General features: G+C 43.8%; 1 protein-coding gene across 3 annotated transcripts in view; it reads right to left on the reverse strand.

Moving 5' to 3' along the window:
* EML6 (EMAP like 6) overlaps nt 1-23,530 on the reverse strand; it is a gene marked incomplete at its 5' end in the record, with an annotated part of 331,290 nt that overhangs the window by 23,160 nt on the left and 284,600 nt on the right. For all 3 annotated transcript variants that reach the window (XM_079720647.1, XM_079720646.1, XM_079720645.1), the window contains 2 exons: nt 988-1,117; nt 4,274-4,352. In XM_079720647.1, coding sequence (XP_079576773.1) covers nt 988-1,117; nt 4,274-4,352 — 209 coding nt within the window. The remainder of the gene's footprint in view (nt 1-987; nt 1,118-4,273; nt 4,353-23,530) is intronic.

Genomic DNA, 23,530 nt, shown 5'->3' on the forward strand with positions numbered 1-23,530 from the left:
GTCCTAAGTCAACATGTGTCACAGGAAGTGGAAGAAAGACAGGTAAAGCTTTATAATCTACTGCAGCAAACAGTTTGCTGACTGCCCAAGTGGTCACTGTGAACCCACCCAAAGGCACAGGAACTGAGAGGTGAGTGATGGCGTGGAACACAGCACACTGCTACTAACCTGGTAACGTGCGGCTAGAAACTCGAGAAAAATGTATAGAAAATTCCAAGGCCTCCCTCGCCCCCAAACACCAAATCATTATGTGCCCAGTGATTCTACCGTCTAAAAAAGTCTATGCATGGGCTACGAAGAACTATGAAGGAGCACACAAATTTGAGGGGAAGAAAAGGTTTTAAGATATAAAGCAAATAAAGGCAACATGTTACCTTGTTTAAATCTTGTGGTAAAAATAAGGGTGTCTATCAGTTTCTGAATGATTCTTTTTGCTTGAGGTGTTCCTTTTTAAACTTTTTTTTAAATTTAAGAGTCATTCTATAGTTAAGGGACATTTTGGGTATTTTTGTTTTTTGTTTATTGTTCTCATTCTCATTGTGAATGTGGTTAACTATTCAAAACAAACAAAACTTGAAAATCTGAGTTGCTAAAAAATTTGGTGACTGTTAGAAATCAATGAGAAAAGTTCCCCGATTTTTTGTTCTGGGTTACTGTCTATAAGGGTTTATCTACTCCCCACACCCTCCTTCTGGCTTCCCTCCATCCCTCTCAGCCTCCGTGGAGCTGATGGAAACACTGACACCTCCCTTCCAGGGCCTGAGATGAGACGTGGCTGGGTGAGGGATAAAGAGAAAGAGGGTCTGACTCTGTGAACGTGGGCCTGAGCATCTTCCAGGACTAAATGGCACCAGTCTGGAATGGAGTGGAATGGCTCTAAAGGGAAGAGAGAGCTTAAGCTTTGGGGCATCTAACCAGTGGGAAAGTGCATAAAAGGGCTAAAATAAAAGCCTGTGTTCAGATGGCGGTTTCTCCCGACCCATTTACCTGTGGACAGGTTCTGAACGATGCCGGCCGCGGCCGCGTGGAAGATGATGTCAGCACCGTCATTCAGGTAATGCAGGTTATTGCGACAGTCAAACCCTCTGTAGCCAAACACGTGGTCGAGAGCCAGCTCCTACATTCCCACACAAGGATGAAAGGGTCCTTAGAGGAAGTAACAGCACAGGAACAAACCCACACTTTGGGGACAGCCACGCATGTCATGGGAACCATGAGGCTGGTGAGACAGCCAACCACTCACTCCTTGACCAGCTGGGGATACAGTGCAGCCCTTTCTTTACTTCCTTGACATAATAGGGGGACAGGCTAACACGTAGAATTACAGTGAGTTTTCGAAATAAAAAAGATTTGCTTCCTTGCCTCTCAGGCGAGGCAAAGCCTACCAAGGTGATATCCGGTAAAGGTTACCCAGAAGTTTTACGTCTGCACCTTGGCAGGTGCTCTCGAAGGTGAGCTGAATGGTGTCTCAGAGCTCTGCTCTGATTCGCCCAGATGCAGCAGGGTCTGGCAGAGCACAGCACTGAGGCAAATGCCATGCTCATTCTGTTGCCTGGTGCTTGCCCTATAAAGTTTCTACACCATCTGCATTCTTTTCCCCCCAACAACTAGATACTGTTCTAGGTTTACAGTCTTTCTCTTCTTCCTGTCTTGTCTTCCATGACAAAAGCAGTGACTGATTCAGATCAGATCTGTTCTTAATTCGACGTGACGCACCTGTATTGTTGGCAGCTCTTCTGCACCGGGCACTTTGCTGGTTGGGGCTTGCGGGGGGGAGGGGTACAAGATTAAGAAGATGTGGGTCCCTTTTCTCTAGGTTCCCTGATTCTAGCCTTTTCTCTCTCCAAAGCTTGCGAATTGCAAACATCAGATTAATTCTCAAATACCACAACACCTCCTTACTCAAAAGCATTCACTGACTTTCACTACCTATGGGAAAGTCCAGACTCCTTAAGTTGGCACAATCAGGCCCTGCTCTCACATCTCCTGTGACCCTTGGTCAGGCTGACATGTCCATTTAGCCCACGTATCAGGAGGTTTCCTATTTTTATGACTCTTTTTTTTTTTTAATTATCTCTCACCTGGAAAGCCCTTCTCCTCCTTTCAACTGAGCGAGTGGCTAGTGGCTACCCACCTCTAGTCTCTTCCTCACCCCGTGTGTTTCCCAGAAACTGCGTGTGTAATATGTGATCCCCAGTCTAGGTGGACAACTGACTCAAGCTGGGCCAATCAGATAGTTCCCGCCAGGAATTTAGAATTGAGGACACTGGTAGGAGATGTAAAACTTGGGCACTGGATAGCACCACAGTCTACTAAAGAAGTTCAAGAAGTCTGCAGGAAAAGAGATGAATGCATCAGGCATGCATGAGACCCTGCTGGGCAGAAAGAGGCACCATCTTGGCTTAGGGCAGCTTTTCAGCTCCTGGACCCTGTCTTTGCTGAAGTTCAGCTGTATTTCCTGACCTGTGCTGTGTTCTATGATAAACCCGCCGCAATATATTTCCCTTTTCCAATACAAATGTTTCAGATAGATTTTCCGGCCTCGGGAGTTCGGGGGAGAGAGATGAGTAGGGAGGGAACAACGGTAGTAGAGGCCGACAAGGGTGTGGAGGAGGGGGTGCGGGGAGGGTGGAGTACAGGGGGGTGAGGGCGGGGAGCATCAGGGAAGACTGCAGAGAAGGGCTTGGAAGGGTGGGGTGTGGGGAGGGAAGAGGAGGAGGCTTCTAAGCATAAGCAGCTTGAAATCACAGGGGCCTGAAAGTCCCAGGCAGCTTCAGAGAACATTCATGGCTGTGGGGTTAGAAACATGAGTTGCAGTGGAGAATCTCAGGTGATGAGCTAGGAAGGGGGCTCCTGGGTGAGGTTCTGAAACCATGAGCTTGGATCCCATCAGGAATGTGGGAACCTCCTGGGTCTTAAAGCTGGGGTGAGGCATGAAGAGTTGTATTTTCAAGAGCTAACTCTGTGGGCAGCAAAGGCATGTGTCAAAGAGGAAAGGGAAAAGTCTGAGGGCAGAAAGAACAGTTAGGAGGCCTCTTTCAGAAAACAGCAGGTCCCCTGGAGCTGCCACCCTAACAACTGAGTACAAAGCCCTCTCCACTTACTGGCTTGGTGATCTTGGGCTGGGGCCTAACATATCAGTTGACTCCTCTGAGCTATAGTGTTCTCATCTGTAAAATGGAACAATAATGGTACCTACCTTGTAGATGTGAGGCATGTGTGAAATACTTGGTGGGAAGTATATACACAGCAAGGTACTGGCACACGGCAAGGGCTCAAACAACATTAGAGACAGTGTATAAGCCTGCACTCTCTATGCACCCCACTCCCTGAGTGGTACTAGGTACAGGGAAAAGGGGCCAGGTCTGAAGGACATGGGACATTTTTGACTTAGTACCCATAGGACCTGGGAAAGGTCTGAAGGAACCCTTCAAGGCAGGGCTGAAAGAACATGACCCAGGGGATGTGGGGATGTGACTCTGGTCACTGCCGGGGGACACAGTACTGTGTGGAAGGGAGAGAGGATAAGGGAGAGCCATCGGGTCCAGTTAGGGTCACTTGAAGGCATCTGTGGCAGGGGTCCCCAACCCCCAGGCCACAGACCAGTGCCTGTTAGGAACTCGGCCACATAGCAGGAGGTGAGCAGCGGGTGAGTGACAGAAGCTTCACCTGTATTTACAGCCATTCCCCATGGCTCTCATTACCATCTGAGCTCCGCCTCCTGTCACATCAGCAGCTGCATTAGATTCTCATAGGAGCCTGAACCCTACTGTGAACTGCGCATGCCAGGGATCTAGGTTCCATGCTCCTTATGAGAATCTAATGCCTGATGGTCTGAGGTGGAGCTGAGGCGCTGATGCTAGCGCTGGGGAGGGGCTACAAATACAGATTATCATTAGCAGAGAGGTTTGACTGCACAGAGACCATAATAAACCAATTGCGTGCAGACTCATATCAAAACCCTATCCGTGAGTGGCAAGTGAAAACAAGCTCAGGGCTCCCACTGATTCTGCATTATGGTGAGTTGTGTAATTATTTCATTAAATATTACAATGTAATAATAATAGAAGCGCACAATAATAATGCACTTGAATCATCCCCAAACCATCTGCACCTCCCCTCCCATCCGTGGAAAAACTGTCTTCCACAAAACCAGTCCCTGGTGCCCAAAAGTTTGGGGACCGCTGTGTGGGACTTGCAGATGGTGATGTCCACCAGGCAGATCTTAGAACATCAATATCAGATTAAAAGCAAAATAATTTAACCTCCTCACCTCAACCAGTTTCTTTTTTTTGGTGATACTGTTCTTCTGGAGTTTCTCAGGCTGGGGAGCTGCTCTGCTAACGGGTGGTCTAGAACAGAGAGTGGCCAAAAGAAGCACAGTGTTGAACAAAAGGCAGCAAGGTTGCTTGTCCGGCGAGGTCAGCTAAGACCAGTGCCAGGCTCTCTCCCCTCCCCCAGTTGGAGGACCCCACGCCTGGGTTTGATCTGTCCTGCCCCTCCCTCCCCCTACCCCCCACCCCAGGAAAAGCTGTTTCTGACATTTTGGGTCCTGGATTCACAGGCACCGGGTTGGGCTTCCCCACACGTAGGGCATCACAGTCAGGGTCAGTCCCTCTCTCCTGGGAGCCAGGAAGACTGTGTGAGCCAGAGGGGTTGGTCTTAAAACTAAAGAGGAGCCTAAGTCTGGGAAGGAAGAGGCCACACTTCCTGAACCCACTGGCCATTCTTCAGACAGGGATGTACCAACACTGTTCAGAATTAGGTGGCCAGAGATCATGGCGTGTTGTGAAGTAGGACTCATAAGCCATGCCTGGGAACGGGCCCTGAAGGCCAAGTGCCCAGGTCATTCTTGCCACACGAAAGGGCATGTAGGAAGCAAAGGCATGAAAGACAGAACAAACTCCTCCACTGCCCTGTCCCTCAGGGTCATGGTCTGCATTCAACTGCTACCACCATGCCCAAGGTTACTTTTCCCTGCTTGGTTTTGGAGATCTGGGCCTCCAATTTTAATTAAGAGATTTCTTTAATGGGTAAGCCCTCAAGGACTTGTATATGAGGAGGGCGATCTTTTGGTCACATGGACTTCCCTCAAATCAGACTTCTGTCAGAGTTTAGGGGCCCAGGGATGGACAGGAGGGACCTGCATCTGCTCCCGCCGCTTGCTCAAATCCATTAGCTACGGCTCTTGGGCTATGCAAAGAGAAAGGATTACCTGGATCCCCTTGCGAGCAGCACACAAAGCCAAGTGAGAAACTTAGTACAGGTCAGAGCCACACTAGCAAGCACCTCATTCATGCACAAGCATCGTCCAAGTGAACAGACATTCCCGTGTGGCACACACCATGCTTCCCGAGCATGCCAGCAAAGAGCTAAAACAGAAATGAAAGAGTGCACCGCTCTGCAAATTCAGAAAGCTCATACCCTGGCGTCTCTGGGCAAACTCTGCACTAAAGCGCCTACAGGATAGGGAGAAAAAAGGAAGCCTTGTCACTGCTTCCGCACCCTCTACGGACTTTGCCAATGCGCCTGGGGCCTCTGCTTATTTTAGAGTGTGCTGGGGAGAAACTCTTTGTCAGAAGAACAATCACATCCTCCTGGATGTCGTTGGGAGTTAGGCACAATGGCTGCTTTGTTTCTGACTCAAGTTCAATTAATAATTTAGCCTAATCATTCGCAGTGTTTCTTGGGAGGGCAGCTTGCCTGCTGGAAGGGCTTGCGTTTTTGTGCTGGGGAGAAACAAGGTAGCTTTATTTTCTCAGAAACTCTTCAGTCAAAACATGTTATGTAATCATAAGTGATAATTGGACCAAATGGCATCATAATCACCACCGGAGAATGGGGAGAGAGCGCGTCTCTGCAAAACGACACCCCCGGCTGATATCATCACCGCCAAATTGAGCAAAAGCGGGAGGCCGGGGGCAGGCCAGTTCTCACAATTAGACTGCCTTCGCATTAATTATCACTTCCCGGGACATCTGCTCTTTCTTCTGTTTTAGTGGAACTTTTAAATGAAATCCGTGGGTTTCTTCTTCCACCTAAGACTGTTTGAATGTATGACAAAAGCAAGCCAAGGTCTGAGATGGGAGCAAGGGGACGCTGGGACTAGAGCACGGTTCATAAGGCAGAATTTGAGATTACACGCAGGGCTCATTTTCAGGGCATACACAGGTTGTATAATATGTCACATATTATACAGTGTATACAGAGTATGCATACAAGCACAACCACTGTGTATTTATATATACAGGAGATTGTGTATATATATACACGTAGAGGCAGTCCGATGCTTTTTTTCACCTTGATTTTCAGTTAAAAACTGAAAAGTAAAGCAATCTCAGAATGTTTCTTTCTTATTTCACAAGCATGTTTACAGCTGTATTGCTTCAAAACTGAAGATGAGGGGGCAAAAGGCAGAAACCTGCATTGTGGCAAATTCAGCAGAGTGTAAGTATAGACCCTTCACGGTTGTGAATTCTGCATGAACGCTTAGTTCTAGATGCTCATCGAACACCTGGGCTTTTGCAGAGTGCTGTGCATACTTACTTGACAATTCCCTGCCTCCAAAGGAAAGCAAGTTAAAACACAATACAAGCATTAAAGGCTTCTTTCCAGGCATCTATAAACAGGGTTCATAACATCAGATGTGGTAGGGACTGCCAACGATTTCAAACACAGCCAAACACTGGAGGTTTAGCATTTTTCAGTGGATCTAAATCCTTCCAGATTCAGATTCCTTTGGAAACGTGACTCTGAAAAGTTTTGCTGAGGTGGGAAAGAGTAGAGTGTGTGAGAACATTCACTCACTTTTCAGTCCAATAAACTCTTTATAGCTGGTTGTTCCCAGCTGGCACACAGGACGGGAGAGGGAGGAAGGCTGTGAGGGCAACTGGGAATCAGCAGGAAGGTGCAGAGAGGTTGAGGGCTGGGAAGGCGAGCCGTGGGGTGAGGCGGGGAGGAGCAGAGACACGAAGGGGCCTCATGGGGGCAAGTGGGGCTCTGAAGAGACTCGGGGAGACAAAGGAGAAAGAGTTTCCATTGGGAAAGAAATTTAAGGAGGGAACCTGGCAAGAGAGCAAGAGAATTGGATAATCAGGAGAGAGGAGGAAGGACAGGCTTGAGCTTGGAGAGGGCGGGAGTGCAGCTATTCGAGTAAGAGAGGGTGGAGGAGAGGTCTGGGAGCTCAAGTGCGTGACGTGGTGTTAAGTCACGAGGCAGCCCTGTTCCTCCCCAGTGCTGGGGGTGCAAGCTGCTGGAGACCCACCCCACTCCCGAGAGTGGAGTCACCACCCCAGGCCCCATGTTCCCTGTGGGCATGGAAGGACCGTGACGGGTCAATCCCGGCTGCAACCCCACTGCCCAGCAGCTCGGCTGCTGAAGAGAAAGCTTAGACACTCTTGAAGATGTGTGAGTGTTACCCTGACACAGGCTCTCACCCCACAAAGGGCCCCAAGGGTGGCCAGTGCCCAGGTATTCACCTCCCCGCCCGTCACCCCCCCTGGGATGCTGGGCTGGCAGAGCAAGGGGTGGAGCAGAGGACACGATGCCCTGAGATGCACAGAAGAGGGTTCAATGCCAGGGCCCTTGGGGCAGCTTCTGAAATGACTGAGGAGGTCAAGGAAGTCAGTCACAACCCAAGACAAGCGCAACGTGAGAGCCAACTAGGGAGGAAGGCTCAGAAAGCCTGTGAGAAACAAAGTCGTTCCAAGCAGCTTCTATAAAGAGAGGTGCGGGTGTGGAGGAACTCAGCTACATTTAGCCAAGAAATGCAAGTTTGGAATTGTTTTTAGTGTAGTTAGTCAGACAATGTTCAAAGTGTCCTTGGAGGAAACGTAGCTTTCTTCAGATTCCAAAATGTGCTATTAAAATGCTCTAAGAGTTTTCAAAATGTCTTGGGAAACCCAGCTCTCCTTGATCCTGGTTCCAGGTGGGTACCAGTGGGTGATGCGAGCACTGTTTTAGAACTGTCCTCCAACAAGATCTATCACCCCCATGGATGGGCTGCAGGGACTCAGTGAGACCCCTGACATTCATGCCAAATTGTTTTGTACATGTACATTTTTCTGGGGAATGGAGGCATGTTTTAATTATATTTTCAAAGATGTCTGGAGGGAGAGAGAGAGAGAGAGAGAGACAGACAGACAGACAGAGCGGGGGATTGGGATCAATTAAGAACCACTGCTCGGGCTTCCCTGGTGGCGCAGTGGTTGAGAGTCCGCCTGCCGATGCAGGGGAAGCGGGTTCGTGCCCCGGTCGGGGAGGATCCCACATGCCGCGGAGCGGCTGGGCCCGTGAGCCATGGCCGCTGAGCCTGCGCGTCCGGAGCCTGTGCTCCGCAACGGGAGAGGCCACAACAGTGAGAGGCCCGCGTAACACAAAAAAAAAAAAAAAAAAAAAATAACCACTGCTCCAGGAAGAGTCCAGGTTTAAGAAAAGTCTCCAAAGCCACGGGAGCTCTCTATTATCAAAACAAAAGGAACCGGATTCTGTTCAATGTATTCCCATGTTTTCTAGAACCATCTGTAGAGCTGCTCAGTGAAGAAGTGGAGTTGAAAGAAGGGTGTCAGGCAGGGAACTATGTGCTACCCTAAGAGAACCCTTCTATCTTGAAAATGCTCTTGACTGAAACCTATAACATAGCCCTTTTTAACAAAATAGAGGTATAGTCCCAGACTTGGCCATTTTAGGTGAACATCAAATTATTTGGGTGAAAAATTGAGGGCATAAAGTACGGCATAGAGGTGAAGTAAAGGTGAAGACTACTGAAGAGGCCAGTGCAATAATCCAAGAGAGGGATGATGTATATCTGGACTAAAGCAGTGGTTGTGGAGAAGGAAACAAGTGAATATTTAAGGAAATATTGGTGAAGTATATTGCAAAGACTTTATAATTGATTAGCTCTAGGGGATGAAGGAGGAAGAGCAATTCAAGTGGAACACCAGTTTTCTGCTTGGGCCTCTAGGTGGATGGTGGCACCACTGACTGAGACAGGAGAAGATTTTTGAGGGAAGATGATGAGTTCCATTTTGGCATGTCAAACTTTGGACATCTGTGGGTTTGCTATACCAGCTGGAGGTTAAACTGAGAGGTGGGACTCAGACATACGACTTTGGGAATCATCAGCCAATAGGTGGAATATATGAATCAGGGAGAGAGTGTAAGGTGAAAAAAGAGAATGGCCAAAAGTGAAATCCTAAGGACCAACAGCATGTGAGGGGCTGGAAGAGGAAGCAGAGATGGGGCACTGAGAAAGAATGGTTGGAGAGGTTGGAGGAGGGCCAGAAGAGATTGTTTCCAAAAGGTAAGTGACAGAAGAATATCTAAAACCGCACTGTCCAATATGGTAGCACTGACCACATGTGGCTCTTGAGCACTTGAACTGTGGCTTGTCCACATTAAGATGTGTTATAACTGCAAAATACACACCAGGTTTCGAAGACCTAGTAAAAATAATTTAAAAAAGAATATAAAATATGAATTATTTTTATATCAATTATACATCAAAATGACATTTTTATATTTTAGGTTAAATAAAATACATTATTAAAATTAGTTTCACCATCTCTTAATTTTTGCAATGTGGCTACTAGAAAAATCATATACATGGCTTGCCTTATATTTCTATTGAATGATGCTACTCTAGAAGAAACAAGTTTGTCCTTTAAACAAGACAAAGAGGAGAATGGATTGGATTTGGGAATTAGAAAGTCACCATGACAGATGGAATGGCTGGAGAGTCAAGGAGAGACTTGGTAAGGTCTTGGTGAGAAGGAGAAAAGGGAGGGAACGTGACGGTGGGAATATGTGTATAAGTGTAAAAGCTCAGCCAAGGGTCTTGTTTTTCTCCTGAAGAGAGTTAGGTGGGGATGGGAAAGACTGGAATGTGTTTCTTAGCTGAGGACATGGATCCAGTTTTGGGCAAGTGGCAGAGGAGACATAGGAAAGAGGAGAGATGATGAGGGAGCTCGGATGGATGGGAGGCTGGGGTCCAAGCACCAGCTTGAAGGAGGGACCAGCCTTGAAGAGGAGGAGGGACTCACTTCCTCTGAGAAGAGAAGGAAGGAGGTGAATAGTTTTTGTGGGGTGGAGAATAGAAAGGACTCTGGTAAGGGCAATTGGTATCAATGTGATTTTCTAGTCAGAAGAGTGGAGGCGTGGGGTTTTAGGAGAAATACAGGAATGGAGAGTGGAGAGGACTGGAAGAGTGGCATTTAAGGAAGCAAAAAGTGAGGCCAGGAGGGAGCTGATGAAAAAAATGGAGGTGTCTAGACACTGGATGTCTTGATGAGGATGAAGATCAGGTGTTCTGGGAACGAGAAATCTAGAGGACAGAGGGGTAAGTCATGGAGACAGGAGCTACAGGTGATGACTTAAGCCACAGCACAGCAGGAGCTGGGGTCGGCCAGTTGACCACTAGCCACAGACAGGAAGCTGATAAATGACAGGAAGTGGGAGGGGGAGAAGATGGCAGAGCACGATATGTACTTCCAAGGAGTGAAGTTCCTTTGAAGTGAGCACGCCGATATGCTTCACACACACCTGCAAGAAAGCCCGAGCCTCCACACCTTACACACAGTGCCATTGTTTCAAGGGGCACAAATCGTGCACCCTAACAACTGCTTCTGCAAGTATCTTCTCAGTTATCACATCAGGACCACACAATGGTAAAAAGCAGGTGGGTAAACAACCCTAGTATCACCCATTCCCTCCAAATGGAGGTCTGAGAGATGTTCAGAGACTTGATTAAAAGAATAGGACCCAACTCTGCCAGTGTCTTCTGAAAGAGAGACAGAAACTCCCTCTCCGTACAAAAGCGCTTACCCATTTGTGATATGTTCTTTAGCTCCATGTGCGAGTGGGTTTGAGTCAACTGATTGCACTGTAGGAGTATGATTTCCTAGGTGTGTTCATCTATTAAAAAGTCATTTTTTAGCACTTCAAAGCACCTCTGCATTTTTATGCCCTGGAACATTCTTTGTGACAAAAAATGAGCAAATTGCTTTCTAATGAATGGCAGGCTAAGTTCCTAAAATTATCAGTTACATAGAAGTCATTACTTTGCTTCAAGCAACACAGAAAATCAAGGGGTGTGAAAAGGGAAAATCATTTATGAAGGTAGCATTAAATTCCCTTAAATCACTAACCATTCAGCTTTCAGAAGAATTACACGGCAAACAACAGGCCTTTGAAATGATTAATTTCAGCATATCGGAGTTTAATAGCTATTGTAACTTCAGTTCCTTCCACCTTGTCAGAGAACAAGAAACTTGCCACCTCCTACCTGCTCAGGACAGCTCTGAATGTAGAACTCTCCCAGAATTAAGGGATTCAGTGAAGAGGAATAATTTAGCCTGGAGAGAAATGCTCTGGAGTAGCAGAGCATTGCCCTGTTTGCCCTCCACATGCGCAATCACCCTCCCAGAGTGAGATCTGAGCTTAGCTCACATGCAACATATATGCAACTGCAGGGCTCTGTACCAAATCTTAGGCTCTCTATGGTCCCTCCACTGTGGGATGGAGTGGTTTTAACAGATCTCAATATGGTAAATTCAGCAGCACCTGCTAGGATGACTGTCAGTTCTTAGAAACTCTTACACTACAAGCTCACAAAGCATCTACTGGTCAGTGATGACAAAGGGCTTCTGTCAGGCCAGGGAAGCTGAGGAAAGTGCCAGGAGAGCTGGGCTGTTTATTCGTTGATGTCACCATGGATGGGAGCACTGTCCCGCTTCATCATGCTCATCAAGCCTCAGGCAAACTTGAAATGTGGATTTACTAATTAAAATAAGGCATTTTTCAAAAATTGGGGGCAGGTTCTCTCAGCAGACTTGTGTCCTCAAACATAGCACAAAAGGTAAAAAGAGAAACTGGGATTACCTATAGATGGTGGTTTGTTTCAATTCAGGGAACTCTATCTAAACCTTTCCCATATTTTTACACTTTGCCACTTGGGAGCATGTTCTTTGTTTCATTGTAAATCTGCTGACTAAGAAGCTTTGTCTGTAAAAAGAACTTTTCAGTTCTTTTTGCCTCGGGTTATTGAAATAGATTTAAACCAAATAAACATTTAATTCCTAATGGATGGAGGGTATGAAGATAAAAAGTCATTTAAGCAAGAGCAGTTTCATGGCAAGATGGGGCATCATTCAATTCTACATGGGTCACACCTTTCACCACAAAAGTAAGACCACACATCAGTGCTAACAAAACAAAGGTAAAAGTGGTTTGCTGACAAAAACCAGATTTGTAGACCATTTTGAGGACAGATTAATTTACTTAAATATGCAGAGAAGCAGGCTAAGTAAATGCGTCCATTCATCTACTCACTGAAGAAATATCTGTTCACTATGTACAAGGCACTGTGTGAGGCACATGGTGGTGACCATGATAGACACAGGACTGACCCTTGATAAACTGAGAGTCACATAGACAAAGTTTATAATTCAGTGGAACTTTAACTAGCTTGATACCATGGACCCATATATTAAGGAACTAAGGGTTCAAGGCAACTATTAATTTGGGGCTGAAACAAAAAACAAAAATCTAAAGCAAACCAATCCCCCTAAACATGATGTACAGTTTTCTTCATAGGATTTTCTTTTTGTTTAAGTTCACAAATCTGTACAAATTGATTTGGAAAGGATATGAGATAATAGAAGTAGATAAGCTTTACAGCCTTCCCCACTCAGCCATAAGCATGGTTTAAGAAAAAGTTTGGAAAACCCTAGTGCTAGACCACTCTGTTTTGAGGTCATTTGGTGCTAGGACCTGTCAATTTGCAGATGAGGGGGCCACCATTTATAGAAGGCTCAGAATCTGCTTCTAATCTTTGTTTGTAAAAGCTTCTTGGTTTCCTAAGGAACATATGGCCTAGATTGAGAGTAAATATGTACCAGAGGGACTGAAAGATTAATGTAAGAGTATTCACAGATTCCTTCTTTATAATCCCCTGCTAAGAATAGTTCTGGCACTGCCACCTCAGTGTTTCCTCATACTGGCTAGATGAAATGGATGAAGGGTGAGGTTGCCTTGTGGGGGAAGGCAGTCTGTGGAGTGGAAAACATTCTTTTCCCGTCCCCTCACCATGGAGGATTGGGAGAAGGATTCCACTCAGGACACAATGCCCCCCCACCGCTACCTTCAATACATGTCTGCGGGTGCTCAAACCATCCTCCCCAGAGTGAGGCACTAGAGAGAGGGGGAGGACAAAGATCACCCTTCAGGATCCTGATCTGCCTGCAAATCCACAGGTAGGGGTTACTGAAAGATAATGAGATGCTGACAGCCAAATGGGTGAATATTGCAAGGGGCCCCTGGTGCCTGGGGATGAGTCCCTGTCCATGGGAACTGTTGGAGGCACTGCTCATTCAACGACATGAAAGGAAACTTGTAGCATATATGACTGAGCAGGGAAGTTGCCTGATCCCCTAGATTCCCTCCTAAACACTCACTGTCATATTCTGCCTGCCAAAGGAGACAATGACCCTCAATGCCACAGAGATGTAGCTTAGGAGTAAGGGTCTCTCCACTTAAGGATGGTGTTTGAAATTGCCTAAAGGCAGAATCCTTTAACATGAGAGCTGGAAGGGGCCAGGGGTGTCTACTACTTAGAGACAGACATTTCCAAACTGCATTATGAATGTAAAGACAAGATGCTGACAAGATCTTAGACTTTGATATCTAATCCATGGGTGTCAGTTGGAAATCAACCTAAATCTTGTTGTTAAGGAGTTTCATTCAACAAATATTTACGGAGTGCTGGCACTGTTATCAAATTTGGAGATAAAGTAATATATCAGAAGTTTTGCTTTCACGGAGTTGACATCCTAGTTTGAGGAGAGGGGTTAAGAAGAATCTCCTAATCTGGTAAACAACAAAGGCCTGTGATTGTTCAACTCTTAAGGCAATCCTCAGACCTCCAACCAACAGGAGTAGGATTAAAAAAGAAGTGGCATTGATCCCACTTCTGACACCAATCCCACATCCCACTTTTTTTTTTTTTTTGGCTGTCACCAAAGCATGCAGAACTTCCCTGATCCCTGGTTTAGGGATCAAACGGCGACCAGTGCAGTGGAAGCTCAGAGTCTTAACCACCAGAACACCAGGGGAGTCCAACAATCCCACTTCTGATAGTCTGAAGCCCTTGCCAGAATGCAGTCAGCCACTTTCCAGGTAAACACTGGATATCTATTGAGGTTTTAGATGTAAGAGAAAATCCAAGGGCACCTAAATTTTGCTTTGACTCTCACTGAGCCAACTCTTTTTGTAAAAGTCAGAGATTCCAGAACAAAAAAACAAGGGAAATGGAAAGATGTGAAAGGTTTCAAATGTTGGGGAGGTAATGGTAGTAATAATAAAGTTGATATAAAACTGTCATTAACTAACTTTTGCTTTAAAAAATGGCCAAGATGGAGACTGATTTCAAATTAAAAATTTTAAATGTAAGGATTTCTACTTTAAAATATGTGTACTATCCAACTGAAGAAAAGCCTAGAATTAGACGGCTTCGCTGGTAAATTCTACCAAACATTTAAAGAGGAATTAACACCAATCCTTCTCAAACTTTTCTAAAAAACTGAAGAGGAGGGAACGCTCCCAAATCATTTTACAAGACCAGCATTATCCTGATACCAAAAACAGAAAAGGACATTACTAGAAAAGTATAGGCCAATATCTCTGATGAATACAGATTTAAAAGTTCTCAATCACATACTAGCAAACCGAATTCAGCAGCACATTAAAAGAATCATTCACCGTGATCAAGTGGGATTTATCCTGGGGATGCAAGGATGGTTCAACATATGCAAATCAATCAGTGTGATACATCATATTAACAGAATGAAGGAAAAGAAATATATGATAATCTCAATAGATGTGGAAAAAGCATTTTACAAAATTCAACATCCATTCATGATAAAAACTATTAACAAATTAGGAATAGAAGGAACATATCTCAACAAAATAAAGGCCATATAAGACAGGCCCATAGCTAATATCATACTTAATGGTGAAAGGTTAAAAGCTTTTCCTCCAATATCAGGAACAAGACAAGGGTGCCACACTATTCAACATAGTACTGGAAGTCCTAGCTAGAGTAATCAGGGAAGAAAAAGAAATAAAAGTATCAGAATTGGAAAGGAAGAAATAAAATTGTCTCTATATTCAGATGACATGATTTTACATACAGAAAATCCTAAAGACAACCATAAACCTGTTAAATCTAATCAATGATTTCAGTAAAGTTACATGATACAAATTAACACAGAAAAATCAGTAGTTTTTCTATAAACTAACAACAAACTTTCAGAAAAAGGAATAAAGAAATCAACCACATTTACAAGAGCATCAAAAACAAAATACTCAGGAATAAATTTAACTATGGAGGTGAAAGATCTCTACTCTGAAAACTACATGACACTGATAAAATAAATTGAGGAAGAGGCAAATAAATGGAAAGGTATCTCATGTTCATGCATTAGAAGAGTATTGTTAAATTGTCAATACTACAAAAGCCATCTATAGATTAAATGCAACCCCTATCAAGATTCCAATGGTGGGACTTCCCTTGTGGCACAGTGGTTAAGAATCTGCCTGCGAATGCAGGGGACATAGGTTTGAGCCCTGGTCCAGGAAGATCCCACATGCTGCAGAGTAACTAAGCCCCTATGCCACGACTACTGAGCCTGCACTCTAGAGCCCATGAGCCACAACTACTGAGCCCATGTGCCGCAACTACTGAAGCCTGTGTGCCTAGAGCCTGTGCTCCACAACAAGAGAAGCCACCGCAATGAGAAGTCCATGCACTGCAATGAAGAGAAGCCCCTGCTCGCTGCAACTAGAGAAAGCCCACACACAGCAACGAAGCCCCAACACAGCCAACAATAAATAAATAAATATATAGATAAATAAATTTTAAAAAACTTATATTAAAAAAAAGATCCCAATGGCATTTTTTACAGAAGTAGAACAAAAACTCCTAAAAGTTATCCAGAACCACAAAAGACGCTGAATAGTCAAAGAAATCCTGAGAAAGAAGAACAAAGCAGGAGGCATCACACTTCCTGACTTCAAGCTATACTATAAAGCTATAGTCATCAAAACAGTATGGTATCAACATAAAAGCAGACAAATAGACCAATGGGACAGAATCAAGAGACCAGATATAAACCCAAGCATATACAATAAACTAACATTTGACAAGGGAGCCAAGAATACTCAACAGAGAAAAGACAGTGTCTTCAATAAATGGTTCTGAGATAATTGGATAGTCACATGTAAAAGAATGAAACTAGACCCATAGCTTACACCACTCACAAAAATTAACTCCAAATGGATTAAAGACATTTAAATATAAGACCTGAAACCATGAAACTCTTAGAAGAAAACATAGGAACAAAACTCTTTGATATGAGTCTTGGTAATGATTTTTTGGATACAACACCTAAAGGGCAAGAAACAAAATAAAAAATAAACAAGCAGACTACACTAAACTAAAAAGCTTCTGCACAGTAAAGGAAATCATCAACAAAGTGAAGAGACAATCTATGGAATGGGAAAAATATTTGCAAACCATATATTGACAAGGGGTTAATATCCAAAATATATTTAAAAACTCATACAACTCAATAACAAAATACCAAATAACCCCATTTAAAAATGGGCAAAGGACCTGAATAGACATTTCCCCAAAGAAGATACATGAAAGGCCAACAGGTACATGAAAATATGCTCAACATCACTAGTCATTAGGGAAATACAAATTAAAACCATAATGAGATATCATTTCATTCCTGTTAGAATGACCATCATCAAAAAGACAAGAGATAACAAATGCTGGCGTGGATGTGAAGAAAAGGGATCCCTTGTGCACTGTTGGTGGGAATGTAAATTGGTGCAGCCACTATGGAAAAAAGTATGGAGGTGCCTCAAAAAATTAAAAATAGAACTACCATATGATCCAGCAATTACACTTCTGGACTGTATCCAAAGGAAATGAAAAACACTAACTCGAAAATATATCTGTACCCCTATATGTACAGTAGCATTATTTACAATAGCCAAGACATGGAAACAACGTAAGTGCCCATCAATGAATGAAATGGACAAAGAAGTTGTGGTACACACACACACAATTCTAGAGTTACCCATAATTTATAAGTAAACTACATCAAACCAGTGCTAAGACAACACAAATTAAGTGTTAAAAGCTAACTTTTCTAATTCAGAATTTTTTTTTAAGGAAGAGATGACCTTGCAAGTCTGAGATAAACAGTAGAGGCTAGCAGGAAGCCCAAAGCCTTTCTGAGGGAAGAAAAAAATATGCTTTAGCTTGGTATTTTGATTTGTGATTTGTGACTATAAGTTATGCAGCTTCTAAGGTGAGAAAACAGGGGTGGTTTGAACCTCTCATTCTTTTCGTAAAAGGTGGAAAATGCTATAACACGCAAGATGATGGTATAAAGATGGTGTAGAAACAGAAAGGGTTAAGTCCCACATTCTCTTATTCATCCCTGGACAGACAGCCAGAAGCTGCAAGCCTCAGCACTTGTTAATAAAGGACCCTGAAAAACTACAGACTGCTGACTCAGGTGCACTGAGAAAACAATCCCTAAGCTAACTATTACATCCACTTAGAACAATAAAAATTAGTGAATACTTTAATGCCAATTTCCATAAAAATAGTTCAATTTGTATTTATTTTGTATCTTTTATCATAAAGTTGGAGTTTTGTCTGAATACAGATTCTAACTGAATATATTAAATAAAAATCTCCATTATTACTGTTCCCCATGCAGATGGTTAATCTAAGCAGTTAGGTGAGGAGGAGGTGGGAACATGGCCCCACCAGGTGCAACTAGGAAGACTAATGGCTGGTCAGCATATTTGGATTTTTTTTTTTTTTTTTTTTTTTTTTTTTTGTGGTACACGGGCCTCTCACTGCTGTGGCCTCTCCCACTGCGGAGCACAGGCCCTGGACACGCAGGCTCACGGGCCCAGCTGCTCCCTGGCATGTGAGATCCTCCCAGACCGGGACACGAACCTGCGTCCCCTGCATCGGCAGGCAGACTCTCAACCACTGCGCCACCAGGGAAGCCCTGGATTTTTTTTTTTAATTAATGGTTTTTTAAAAATTATTTTTAAATTTTTATTTATTTTATTTTTGCCTGTGTTGGGTCTTCGTTGCTGCATGGGCTTTCTCTAGTTGTGGTGAGCGGGGGCTACTCTTCATTGCAGTGTGCAGGCTTCTCATTAAAATGGCTTCTCTCGTTGCGGAGCATGGACTCTATGCACGCAGGCTTCAGTAGTTGTGACATGCAGGCTCAGTAGTTGTGGCTCACAGGCTCTAGAGTGCAGGCTCAGTAGTTGTGGCACATAGGCTTAGTTGCTCCATGGCATGTGGGATCTTCCCGGACCAGGGCTCGAACCTGTGTCCCCTGCATTAGCAGGTGGATTCCTAACCACTGTGCCACCGGGGAAGCCGCATATTTGGATTTTAATAAAAGACCATATCTCACATTTGGAGTTATTATTAGATCCTATCTATAAATTAAGAAAATGACTTTGTGATTCATTTCTGTGGTCATCACCCAGTTACCACAGGAGGCAAAACTGGGGTTGCATGGTATTTTGATCCATACAAGAAAACGGATATTGGTACCAAACATTTCTATAGTTTTAAGTTTCTAACTTCTGTTTTTTTGTCTTAATGTGAAAATACAAATCTCTGGAGATGGGCCAAAGATGTTTAAACACTATTTTTAAAGATACTGTGGAACCTCCTAGAGTAACGGAAATAAAAACAAAAATAAACAAATGGGACTTAATTAAACTTAAAAGTTTTTGCACAGCAGCAAAGGAAACCATAAACAAGATGAAAAGACAACCCTCAGAATGGGAGAAAATATTTGCAAATGAAACAACAGACAAAGGATTAATCTCCAAAATATACAAACAGCTCATGGAGCTCAACACCAAAACCCAAAAAATCCAGGTAAAAAATGGGCGGAAGACCTAAATAGACATTTCACCAAGGAAGACATACAGATGGCCAAGAGGCACATGAAAAGATGCTCAACATCACTAATTACTAAAGAAATGCAAATCAGAACTACAATGAGGTATCACCTCACACCAGTCAGAAAGGCCATTGTCAAAAAAGCTAGAAACAATAAATGCTGGAAAGGGTGTGGAACCCTTCTGCACTGTTGGTGGGAATGTAAATTGATACAACCACTATGGAAAACAGTATGTGGGTTCCTTAAAAAACTAAAAATAGAACTACCATATGACCCAGCAATCCAACTAGTGGGCATATACCCTGAGAAAACCATAATGCAAAAAGAGACATGTACCACAATGTTCACTGCAGCACTATTTACAATAGCCAGGATGTGGAACCAACCTAAATGTCCATCGACAGATGAATGGATAAAGAAGATGTGGCATATATATACAATGGAATATTACTCAGCCATAAAAAGAAATGAAATTGAGTTATTTGTAGTGAGGTGGATGGACCTAGAGTCTGTCGTACAGAGTGAAGTAAGTCAGAAAGAGAAAAACAAATACCATATGCTAACACATATATATAGATTCTAAAAAAAATGATACTGATGAATCTAGTTTCAGGGCAGGAATAAAGAGGTAGACATAGAGAATGGACTTGAGGACTTGGGGTGGGAGGGGGAAGCTGGGGCAAAGTGAGAGTAGCAACGACATATATACACTACCAAGTGTAAAATAGTTGGCTGGTGGGAAGCAGCAACATAGCACAGGGAGATTGGCTCGGTGCTTGCAATGACCTAGAGGGGTGGGATAGGGAGGATGGGAGGGAGGCTCAAGAGGGAGGGCATATGGGGACATGTGTATGCATATGGCTGATTCACTTTATTGTGCAACAGAAACTAAAACAGTATTGTGAAGCAATTATACTCCAATAAAGATCTATTAAAAAATAAATAAAATAAAATAATGCAAAAAAAGATACTGTGGAATATAAAAATGTAATGTGACTATAAAATATTGATTTTATAAAACGCTGTAATTCTCATCTTTTATGAGTTGATTCTTGAGGCACTCCTAGACAGTGGTATAAAAACTATGGCTCATCAAGACTGTCCCACTTAAATTAGGTAAAGTTTTAAGTGTCTCTAATAATTCTTGATATTGATTTGGCTGTATTTACTGGCATCTTTGATTGTATATATACAGTTATAATATTAGGTAATAAACACCTTTACATATTCAAAGGCATTTATAAAGGATAGTAATTACTGTTCAATATTAAAATGGCCTGAAGTTCTCTTCTGTGATAATAACACGTTTCCATTAGGAAAAAAATTAAAGGAGAATGAGCCAATATTTTCCATGCACCCCTCCAAAATCTACCCTCCACCCTTCTCTGCTGTTCTGTGCCCTCCATGGCTGGGCTGTTGTGGACTGTATCAATGGACTGTCTTGCCCTTCAGGATCTGACTGGATTCAGCTAAAGAGAGGCACCAGTAGAAGATTAGTGAGTGAGAGGAGAATGCAATTGAGGCATCTATTCCTTCAGTACCTCCTTGCTGGGACTCACGTTAGTTACCTTCAACCCTCCCCCTCAGTTCTCAGCTCCTGCACAGCTACCTTCTCCACGTCTGACAAGAGCTTCCTGCCCTTGCCCCTTCTGTCCCTTGGATGGTAATAACTTACTGTCCCCAAGGTGCTACCCCATCCCTATTGTTTCTTTTCTTTCCTTTTTTTAAAATTTATTTTATTATTTTATTTTTTGGCTGTGTTGGGTCTTCGTTGCTGCGCGTGGGCTTTCTCTAGATGTGGTGAGCTGGGGCTACTCTTCGTTGTGGTGCAAGGGCTTCTCATTGCAGTGGCTTCTCTTGTTGCAGAGCACGGGCTCTAGGCACACAGGCTTCAGTAGCTGTAGCACGTGGGCTCAGTAGTTGTGGCACGTGGGCTCAGTAGTTGTGGCTCGCGGGCTTAGTTGCTCCGCGACATGTGGGATCTTCCCGGACCAGGGCTCGAACCCGTGTCCCCTGCATTGGCAGGCAGATTCTTAACAACTGTGCCACCAGGGAAGCCCCCCTATTGTTTCTTTTAATCCTGCCCACACCTTTGCTAACGGTCCCTTCATTAAGCTCTCCCCAAATTACTTCCTTTTCAGAGTATCTTTCTTTCTTGCTGGGGTCACAACTGACACAGAGAGTTTAGGCCAAGTGTGAAAGACAGGTTATACCTTGCACTGTCTATCACTTTTATGAAATTCTATCTAAGATATCAGTTGTCTTATATTTATATATTCTTTGAATCCAACTCTAGGGAGCCTGAGCCAAGAATCAAAACCAGAAAAGAAAGATTTCTGAAGTTTTAGACAAGAGTATCCAATGTAGTCTTTAGAAATACAATATATAACATGGTGCAAAGACAGGAAAAAAGCTCCTAGTCAAACAAAGCAAAAAAAAAAAGTTACATTTAAAATATCCATATAACCTTATGACTTTTTGAGACTACTTTTTTCTATTTCAGGTCTACAATAATTTAAACAATCTCTAGTAGTTATGGGGAACAAACTAATGTGCACTCAGTAGAGACCAGATTCCCTGCTTGGGACAGGAAAAGCAAAGATGAGCGTGCATTCTGAGCACTAGACGAGGTTCTGGAAGCATGGATTCCTGACGTTGGAAAAGACTTTCCGACCTTCCTCAGCCACATGCCACAGATGGCTGCTGAGCACCAGGATGACCCAACAGTTCACGCAAGGCTAGGGACTAGCTGGACAGGTGTGGCTGGGTCAAGGAAGCAAGACAGTCCAGCGTGCTAAAGCAAAGCTGAAGTGGGTGACCAGGATGCTCGGTAAGCACCTGGAAGGGACTACATATTGGTAGGTGTAGCCTAGTATTCTTTTGAGAGCAATTACACATTTTCTCAGCTTTCCCACCTGTTGAAAGACTGAAACTGAAGATCATATGGCTTCTGAAGAATAAGAACTCACAATGTGTTAGAATTATACATAAAAGCATAATCAAAAGCCTTCCAGCTACTTAAAAATCAAATGAGTCTAATTAGAAACAATCTATGACTATCATAAATTTTAGGCAGTAGGAATTCAGTTGCTTAAAAACTGATTGATACATAATGTGCAGCTGCCTTCAAGGTACTGTTCTCAATATGACAGATGCCACACTCATCCCACAGGTTCTAAGGTGGAAAGGGATTTAAACCAGAAGTAGAACTGCCTGAAACATTGGTAGGAGGCAAAATAAGTCCCTGCACTGAGTGGGTGTTCCAAGCTCATAGCTCTTGTGGTCCTCAAGTATCTGTCTCCCGTTAGTCTTACTGGTGCATGCCTCGGCACAGGTACATAGAACAGGCACCCAGGTATCTGCAGGTATACACAGAAGGGAACAATGAAGGGAAGGTCAAGGACAGTCCCTGGTCAGTAGGGCTTGAAGTAGTCAAAGGGAGCAGTGTCAAGGTTGACAGTCCTGAATATTCCCAGGGAGAACCTGAGTGTTTGTTGCCTGGCCCCCTGCACCTGATGTCTGAGATGCTGAGCATTTGCCTCTCTCTCACGCCGGGCATGCTGGGGTCTGTGGAGCCCATTTTGCACTCCAGGTGGAGGACTCAGGTAAGCTGTCTGCCTGACTTACTGTCTGGAGTACCCCTTACCCCAAGGGCTTGGTCCTGCCCCACATTCCCTCTCTCATCCTGCTTTCTCACAAATTCCCTGAATGCCTGCCTTGCCTGGCACCCCTTTCCTTTGCAGCTTGGAAGCTGCCTACAGTCCTGTCTCTGAGGTTCAAGCTTCCGTAAAATTACTGACAAGGGTTGGAGGAGACTGCTTGTTCTCAGTTCTGATCAGGAACTGACTCATGCCCATGGAGGCTGCTAACTCAGACACCACTTACTACTCCTTCTCCCCTCGCCCATTCCTGGTGTGGTCCTGCTTAGCTCCCAGCATGCTGTGCAGCTGGCATCCTGCTCTATGGTTACAGCCCCCTCTGGGAACTGATGCTGTCAAGGCTTCTTAAAGTTATCGAAGACATTGCTATGTATAGAAAAGGCTTGACTATTCCTTTGGACCCTGTATTTATATCTTAAAACTGTATTCTTCACTGCATGTTTTACTCACTACACCCTGGTGTGGATTATTGTTTTAAATGCCAGTAAAGTGGTGAAATGCCTACCCCTGTATCTCATAACACTATGAACCATTTTTTTCTTTCATATTAAAAAAAAGTCAATGCTGTGTATGCTAATCTATAACGATCTTGTGTGATGAAGAAAATGAGGGAGCTTCAAAATTCTGTATTTTAAGACTGAAAATTCTTAGTGTCCTCTCTATCTTCACCTTTCTTACCTCTTCCTAAATTGGGCAGGTATGAGATTTTTACAGACCTGCCCAAAGAGACACCAAGACCAAGAGAGGTTCAGGTGAAACTTATTTTAGGTTAGAAACTAGCTGTAGTGTTTGGATTTAGGAATGTGATTAGATTTCTCTATCTTAGTGGCCAGTCTAAATCTCAGCATGATGAAT

Source organism: Hyperoodon ampullatus (assembly GCF_949752795.1).
Source record: "Hyperoodon ampullatus genome assembly, chromosome: 15".
Classification (NCBI taxonomy): Eukaryota; Metazoa; Chordata; class Mammalia; order Artiodactyla; family Ziphiidae; genus Hyperoodon; species Hyperoodon ampullatus.